Here is a 9,511-nt window from a genome sequence, read left to right on the forward strand (position 1 = left end):
TATTTTTAGTTGTCCAGATCGTTTCTTTCTATTTCTTTAGTAGAGACGGGGTCTCGCTCTTGCTCAGGCTGGTCTCGAGCTCCTGACCTTGAGTGATCTACCCGCCTCAGCCTCCCAGAGTGCTAGGATTACAGGCGTGAGCCACTGCGCCCGGCATATTCCAACTATTTCTGAAAAGGACTTGAGGACTGTTACAGAGCAGTTCAGTATAAACATAGAAGGGAAAAAGAACAGAATACCCAAAGGATACACACATGATATATGCTCTGGGGCAAAAATACTGGGATTATAGAACTCAGATGATAATTGTGACTCAAAATTTTTGGCAGCAAGTAAGGAAAATACACTGAGTTTTTGTTTCCTAGACATTCACATTCATTTATAGAGAGCAAAACTTTTCCTACAATTAAACTCAAATTGGAATTTCTTATATGAGATAAAGAATGAGTGACATGGTCCAGAATATCTATAGCCATGGCTTTATAAGTTTCAGATAGAGAAATGTCATTCAACTGGTATTTCTGGGAAGGATTCTATAGAAAGAGTAACATTAATTGTAACTCTGTAAATACCGAGTTACACAATACCTAGAAAAATACAATTTAGTCTTTAAATTGTTTGGTTATATTTTTAATATGGCACTCTGTTCACTAATCACTAATACTTGCCTTATTTTTACATAAACTACTTATCAATTTTTAATTATATTAATATCACGCTTTTATTATATGTATTCTTCTATAAATTGCCTCAAATATTTAATGAAATGAAACAGTATACATAAACATTTTTTAAAAATACAACTTTGCTTTTCATGGGAATATAGGGATTTAACTAAGTGGATGCCTTACCCATGCATCTGCAGGACAAGCTAAAAGAATTTTCTTTAGTTGACTTATAAACTTTATAAAAATAAAAAGTTCCACTGACATAAAGACTGAACTCAGCAGAGCATACACCTTTCCTACGGATATAGTTTTTAGAATGGTATTGTGATTAATATGGCAAATGTGGGCATTAGGTTGAAATATGGTATAGTCAGTGAAATAGATAAATAAGAAACAACATAATGAAAACTTAATTTCAAAAAGGATCTTACCTTTTGTTGTGTTGTAGGATCCAGTGATTTGGGTGGAAAAGTACAAGGTATTCTTCCATGATGGATATGATACGGCAATAAGAGACTTGGATCTAATGGGACCCAGGGAACTGACAGACTAGAAGGTACACCAGGAAGGCCGCAATGTGTTTTATGCAAATTATATGCTGTTCTAGTAACTTTTCCATCAGAGGTCTTGTAGATCAGGAGTGAAGAATCTTCTGCTGCATGAGACAACAAGTAGGAACCCTCCTGCAAGCTAAATTCACACAATGAAACTCAACTCATTGGCTCACTTTGTCAATTCAACAGTATTTTCTTAATCATGATCTATCTATTAGTAAAACTGAGAACAATTATGGGAATAGAACACCACCTCTACAATTATTTTTATGACCAAATAATATTTTAAAAGTCTTTTAAACTATTTTCCTGCCTTTTAGGCAGCTGTTTTAATTTTTATCCCAAAGTTCAGAATATCTGATCATTTTCTTTTTACTTTTATATGTCAATTTGTAAGTTTTCATTTAACGAGAAACACATAGCATGCCTAATTCCCTAATCCATGGGCAACAGACACTTATACTGAAAAGTCTTCCTACAGCATTTTCATTCATTCAACATTGTACCTGCTTTGAACCTAATGATAGGTGAATGGAGATCACTACACTGAGTAGTTTAAAATAAAGTGGGAAGAACAGTCAATTGAACAATCATGATATAGTATGAGGTGCTATGAGGATAACAAAAACAATAGCAGCTAACAGGTATTGAATATCATGAGCTAACTATTGTAGTACTGCTTCATATCCATTTTCTCATTAAATTCTCACAACAAAACTTCAAGCCATAATATTATGGAGATAAATTTGGGCTACGCGACTTGCCCAAAGTTCAGAGTGTAGGGCTTAGATATAACCCCAGCAGTTGAATTGCACAGGCCACGTCCTTAATCACAATTCTCTACTGTCAAAATAATCAGCCATGTCAAACATCAACTCCACATTTTTCCTTCCTCTATAGAAAGCTTTCAGGGATTCAATGTACCATTACAAAGAGCTAAAAGGGTATGATTAATATACTGTGATTTCTCGGGATTATATACTCTTGTGGAGCAAATGTGCTACAGAGAACATAAGTTCTTTCCCGCAATATATTATTAAAACTAAAGATTAATCATACTTTAGCTATGTAGATCTGCCTACAAACCTAGTCAGTTACATTTTCACTAACTTTTTTAACTGAAAAGTAATAGGTGTTGACAAAGGAGGTCCAGAGGATTGTTCTATCCTCTGGAAAATTTTTTTCCCCAATCACTTTCTTATTTCCACATAAAGAAATAAATAATAATTGATTTGGTGGTAGGAATAAATAACATTTCAAAGACTGAAAATAATATATGAAGAAAGCTTTGGTTTACAGAGGAATATATTTAGTTCATGGAGAATGAGAGACACTCCAAGGAGGAGTATCTTAAAAGTGTCATACAAGTGCAATGTACATAGATAGGTATAAACTATGACAGGCAGAATAATAACCTCCTAAAAATGTTTATATTCTAAACCCTGGAGCCTGTGACTATGTTACACTGCATGGCCAAAGGGAATTAAGGTAGCAGATTGAATTAAGGTTGCTAATCAGCTGACTTTAAAATGGCCAGATTTTCCTGGATTACCCAATGTAATCATAAGAGCCCTTCAATGTGGAAGGGGGAAGCAGAGGAGACTCAGAGGGAGATGTATTAATAACTGCAGAAGAGGTCAGAGTGATGCGATTTGAGAAAGACTCAACTTGCCTTTGTAACTTTGAAGATGGAGGGAAAGAGCTACAAGCCAAGGAATGCGGGTGGCCTCTAGAAGCTACAAAAGGCAAGGAAACAGATCCTTCCCAAGCCTACAGAAAGGAATGCAGCCCTGGTGATGGCTTGATTTTAACCCAGTGAGCCCTGTTAGACCTCTGACTTATAGAACTGCAAGAAAATAAATTTGTGTTATTTTACAACACAAATTTTGTGGTAATTTGTTGCAGCTGCAATAGAAAACTAATACAGAAACTAAATACTGATAATAAAATTTCAAAAAGCATCTGGCAAATTTCATATATAAGCATTGTGTTTCACATGAAGAACAGAATATATAAAATAAAAATCCTGTCACAGAATCATTGAAAAGTACCTGGGACATTATTGCACTTGACATCATCATTTTACAAATAAGGATACTGACATCTAGTTGCATAATAAATGGAGTTAGAACTAGAACTCTAAAATTTTGACTCAGAGTTGAGACTCTTAAATTACTTTCAAATTTATCTTTTAGTAAGAGTATAACAAAATAAATGTAAAAGTGCACAAAACAAAAGAATTTGATAAATGATCAGGTGGAGAATCCACATTCTAAGATTTGTCATGGAACCAATAATTTTGACCACTAGCTCTATGTCTCTTTATCCTGAAAATGAAAACAATATAGCTATGGTAGGCTGAATAATGGTCGCCATAACATCCACATCCTAATCTCCAGAACCTGGGAATATGTTATATTTAATGATTTCACAGATGTTAATAAATTAAGGATTTTAAGACGAGGGGATTATCCTGGATTATGTGGGTGGGCCCAATGTAATCACAAGGGTCCTCATAAAAGGGAAGCAGAAGACACTACTACAAAAGAGGAGAAGGCAATGTCATGTGGATGCCGAGATTTGAGTGATGTGTTTTGAAGATGGAGGAAAGGGCCACAAGTTAAGGAATACAAGTGTTCACTAGAAACTGAAAAAGGCAAGGAAATGATTCTATCCTCATAGTCTCACCAGCCCTGCTGACACCTTGACTGTAGCCTAGTGAGATTTTTGGATTTCTGACCTCCAGAACTATAAAGAGAATAAATTTTGTTGTTTTAAGCCACTATGTTAAGAAGTAATTTGCTATCGTAGCACTAGGAAACTAACATAATAGCCTTATAGGAAAATCTAATTGTAAGTTCATTAAGCCAGATACTATCATATTATTTTTTAAGTTCATATTTTTACAATTTCAACTTTGATACAATAATTTTTGCACTTCTAGGTTAGTTTCATCTACGAAAATCAGACATACTATTGCAAATGTCCAAAAAATACTTACCTACTTAATTTCTTTAGAATGTGTTGGAGGATGTTAAATAAACTTGAAATCCTATTAAACAGAAGAAAATTCATATCAAATTAAAGCACAAAAAACTTACGTTTGACAATCATAGCTCCTCAGGAAGAGAAATGCCCTCAATAACAAAAGAAAACAGCAGATGATACAATGTAAAACAAAGAATACTCAAATTCATTTCTATATGGATTAAATTATAATATTTACTTAATTCTTGCCATTTCCTGATTTCCCTTCATTAGCACAAAGTATTTGGCTTTGTGTGAGTCAGAGCAGCTATAAAGAGATCACTATTGTATATTCAAATCATACACTTTAAAAATGTTCTGAAGTCTTTAGTAGTATTGATCTGCAGAAGAGCTTGCCTTTTAGAGATGGTGATACACTAGATTAGATTAGAAACTGACCAATACTTTACATACATGATGACACAGAAGCCACTGACTGGGGACAGGATAACAAAAGGGAAGTGAAATATAAGACATTATTCTAAAAATTTCTTTAGTATCTCTTCTAGACTTAAACTCATTCCTTATTTATTTTTTTAAAAAATGGTTTTCACTGGGAGAGGTAAGACAGGTGGTGAATAGGATATGAAAATGTTTTTCTATTCGCATAAGACAAGTTACTGCTCAAGAGAAGCAATCCTTATAATAGAAGTGGATGTATTTAAGTATAAGCAGAGAGTTCACATTTGAATCTGGGACTCTTAAAAACCTGTGTCAAGCCTGAAAGCTAGAACTGTGCAGCTGGTACAAGTGAGGACCACTTCTCATCCTAAGTGGTCAAATATATTAACTGCCAAAGCTGTCACTAGCTCAGCCGTGTGCTCTGCGGCATCACTCACTCTAAGTCCCAGTTTCCTCATGTATAAAATGGAGATGATACTACCATCAGTCTTTCCTTAGAAGTTGTGAGATGCAAATGAGATAATATTCCTAAGTTATTTTCCTTTGCATTTAGGCACTTCTGTTCTGAGTACAATAAATTCACTTTAGTGTGTTGTATAATATAATGCTTGGTAGAAGGGCAAACTTTCAGAAGTCAGAATGTCCAATCAGTGTATACAATCTTGAGAACTAAGAGTCTGGGACTTTTCTATCCTTTCCTTTCTCGATAAAGGGGTAAAATGCTTGCTTCCCATGTACTTCAAGATTGTGGCCACTCTCTGGTTCTAGCCTCCTTTGTCCTAACTAGAAAGGCTGGCACTACTTGCATTGTGCTTAATTTGGAGATGGAGACAATTAATATGGATGGATCACAAATTGGGTCCAGGCTTCATCAAGGGACGAACAGATAAAGAAAATGTGGTATGTATGTATATGTGTGTGTATATATATACACACACACACACACACACACACACACGTACATACACACACAATGGACTATTATTCAGTCATAAAAAAGAATGAAATCTGGTTATTTGTAGCATCGGGGATGGAACTGGAGGTCATTATGTTAAGTGAACTAAGCCAGGCACAACAGAAAGACAAACATCACATGTTCTCATATGTGGGAGCTAAAAGAAGTAGATTTCTTAGAGGTAGAGAGTAGAATGGTGGCTACCAGAGGCTAGGAAGGAAAGGGGGAGTAAAGAGAAGTTGGTTAAGGGGTACGAAAATACAGTTAGATAGAAAGAATAAGTTCTAGTATTGGCTAGTACAGTAGGGAAATTATAGTTAGCAATAATTGTGTATTTCAAAATAGCTAGAAGAGAAGAACTGTAATGTTCTCAACACAAAGATTAACGTTTGAGGTGGTGGATATCCCAATTACCCTGATTTGATAATTACACATTGTATACAGGTATAAAATATCACATGTACTCCCAAAATATGTACAACTATTATATAATCAATAAAAAGACAAACACACAAACAAAAACAAAAATACAAATTGGGTCTGGGAAAGTCTCAATGTAGAAAAGGATTAAAAGTCTTAGAAATAAATTAACCAGTATTTAGAGATAAAGGAGAATGAGTGACCACTTTAACAAGTTTTTCAATTCCTACCACAAAGTAAACTTTCTTACTTGAGTGCTGAAAGCTTTTCTTTTAATTCTTCTGAGGTAATTTCTTCTAGCAGGAAAAGCTTTGAAGTAAATGCATCAATATGCCCTAAAATAAAATATCAAACTTAAAAAGAACAAGCAACTGCAGTATTTACAAAATAAAAATACCAATAAGTTAGCCAGTCTCCTTAAAGATGTTTTTACAAAATGTTAATAACTGCAAAGGAATTTTACATGCTAAAAGATGGAGAAACATATATTTTATTACGTCTATTAAGTAAAGCTGTATTTTAAAATGACATAAAAATTCAGATTATGAAAGAAATATGTATTCATTCTAAAATATTTGTGGAATGTAGAAAAGTTTACACATGTTCACGTACACAAAATCATTTCAAAGCCTACAATTTTTTAATACAATTGTTAAAATATGGGTATTTCTAATTCCTATTAAAGTTACATTTTTATGGAGGTTTTTTTTAGAGGTATATGTACCAAATACAAAGCAAGCAGATAAAGTCAAATTTAAAGTCTGGGCCTGTTCAATACATCTCTAAGACACATTTGGTTCTTAAGATAAAAATTAGATTATAAAAATCTGGCTTATTATTTTTTAATTAAAGTACACCATAAGATTTCCCATGGTTAAAAAAAAAAAATCAAAGCAGTCTGCTCAGAGTCTTACTTTCTCACAAACATGACATGAATGTAGAATTTCAAAAAACAATACTGTAAATTCTCAAGATGACGCTATTTTATTAATAAAAAAGTAACATGTATTTTCTAAAACAAAATAGGTTGAGACAACACCAAGACCCTGAAATGTACCAAGGAAGAGCCATATAAAAGACAGTCCTGGGCTAACCGTTATATAATCAAGTCAACACAAAAACCATGTTATTGTACCATAGTTAGAAACATCAATTAGCATGATGAGAGGATAACACTCTGCAATGCTGAAAATATTTCCTTTTTTGTTTTTAACTCCCTATATCAGTTATCAAAACAAATTACCTGGAAAGTTGATGTCAATCACTGGGACAACAAAAATACATACAATTTAATATCTCATTTTCATATCTAGCCCCCTTTCATCTCATTTGCTTTATGCTCAAAGAATTAACATTTTTACCAGATGCCTTCCTTCTATTTGTTCCCACACCTACCTGTTATTTTTTATGCCAAGTTTTAGTTTCACCTCTGTAACTCATTATATATAACACTCATTATACAGTGACATTTCTAATAACAAAGACATATTTTAATGGTTTAATAACCATAGAAAAAGAATATTAAGCACAAAATATTTTTAGAAATTTACTAAATATGCCTTTGAAGAGACTCATTAATAGTTCTTACTTTTTTTAAAGAAATAAAAAATATGTAGTATAGTATATGTCAAATATGGTCTGTCAAAAGTAACTACACAGACTGCTCTCTGTGCAGCCGTCTGTGGTGGTGCAGAGGGTAGTTGCTGGCAAAAAGAAAAAAAATGTAACTACACAGAGAATACCATACTATGTGCCATGAGCGTCTACATCCTCAAGGAGTTTTCAACTCTCATCGTTGGAGCTTTCTAACCTGTGGGCCTCAAATGACTTATAGCAGCAAATACGTGCATAGAGGAAAGTAAAACTCAGTGGAAATCAAGCAAGGGGAATGGGAGAGGCGGGGATGGACTAAACTTACCTAGCAGCAACAATGAACACTATTTGGGCAATGGGTACACTTATAGCCATGACTCAAGCATTACAGAAGCAATCCATGTAACCAAAAACATTTGTACCCCCTTAATATTTTGAAATAAAAAATTAATTAACTAATTAATTATTTTAAAAGGAGATTAATCTCCTCCACCCTTGGGGTAGCTAAGCAATGCTTGGGATGGCAAAAACTTCCTGGCCATTGCCCTTCACCCATGAGCAATCTCTTCTGTATATCACAGTGTGCTGTACAAATGTTTTTATGTGTGTCAAGGTTGGAAAGCACTGGTTTATATAGTATAAATAAAATCTTCATATAACACAAATACAACTTTTATATATGTGCATTCATTCATACATACATGTATAAATATATATACATACATACATACATTCACATGTGTTCAGGCAGTTCTTGCTTTGCATGCAGTGTGGGACCATAAAAATAATCATACAGGCTGAAACACTGCAAGCAGTTTTAATAACCAATGGGAAAAATTACAATTGTTTCTTTACCTTTAAATTTTTTTCAAAACATTATAAATTCTCCACCAATTATAAATGTATAGATATGGAAATAAAAAAAATAGTAGTAAAATTTTATTTAGTACACTGTGATTCAAAACATGAAAAACATTGAGAATTAAAGTGTTTTATTTCTAGACTGGTTTGAACAGTGCTTGTTGCCTTTTTACACAACTTATGATAGGAAGAAAGCATCTTTTCTATGCTGGGAACTGTCATCCTCCTAAGTTAGAATCAGCTTCCAACATTGTATCCTTTGTGCTTTCAATGTCATGAAATATCTTCAGGAGTTCTTTCAATGTAAAATCTTATGCCAGTGTCACTTCTTCATCCTTTACGTCACAACCACTTTCCTCATTTATGTCATAAAGTTCACCTTCACTAAGTTTGTCTGGCAGCAAATCTAGAGTCTCTTGAACAGCAGCAGTGTCAACATTCCCTCTGTCTGCTATTTCTTCTGTAATTCCATTTATGTTCGATTCGAATTTCACTTGAAGTCGTATCACTTTTTGTTTCTTTGCTTTAATATTTGTTGGACAATTCCCTCTTTTAATTATCCGCTTTGGTAAAATGTCATATGGGTTTATCACGGGGAGACACGGGACAATACAACCGAACATTTTGCTTTCTATGCATGAACTCAGTAACAGGTGCACGGTGACCAATCACAAACAGATTTTGAAAGAAGTGACGTGACCGCTCACGGACTGTGCTGTGCCTTTGTTATTTATGCAGTGATTTGTGAACTGAAGAGTCACCAGTGAAATTTGTACTTTATGTAATTACTCAACTTTAAACTTTATTTAAAGTTAATATTAATATCATAACTAAAATCTATGCTTATCAGAACTGTGCAAAGTGAGATCTGTATGTCAACTATATATAACAGAATTGATGTATATTATAGGATTTGGAGGCTGGATACAGAAGTTGTAATGACACTATTTAGGAAATTTTCTTAAAGGAGTAAATCTTAATATTTTTATGGGGCAAGAAGATAAAAAAGAGTACTGCAGTCTAGGGAACAA

At 33.8% G+C, this 9,511-nt stretch overlaps 1 protein-coding gene across 1 annotated transcript in view; it reads right to left on the bottom strand.

Annotated features, from left to right (window-relative positions):
* Window positions 1-9,511, bottom strand: part of ICE2 (interactor of little elongation complex ELL subunit 2) — a 90,277-nt gene that overhangs the window by 4,086 nt on the left and 76,680 nt on the right. Inside the window, exon 14 of the mRNA XM_012658032.1 lies at window positions 1,100-1,358. Within this exon, the coding sequence (XP_012513486.1) occupies window positions 1,100-1,358 (259 nt within the window). The remainder of the gene's footprint in view (window positions 1-1,099; window positions 1,359-9,511) is intronic.

The sequence above is a fragment of the Propithecus coquereli genome, unplaced genomic scaffold (genome assembly GCF_000956105.1).
Source record: "Propithecus coquereli isolate 6110/MARCELLA unplaced genomic scaffold, Pcoq_1.0 Scaffold57, whole genome shotgun sequence".
In the NCBI taxonomy this organism is placed as follows: Eukaryota; Metazoa; Chordata; class Mammalia; order Primates; family Indriidae; genus Propithecus; species Propithecus coquereli.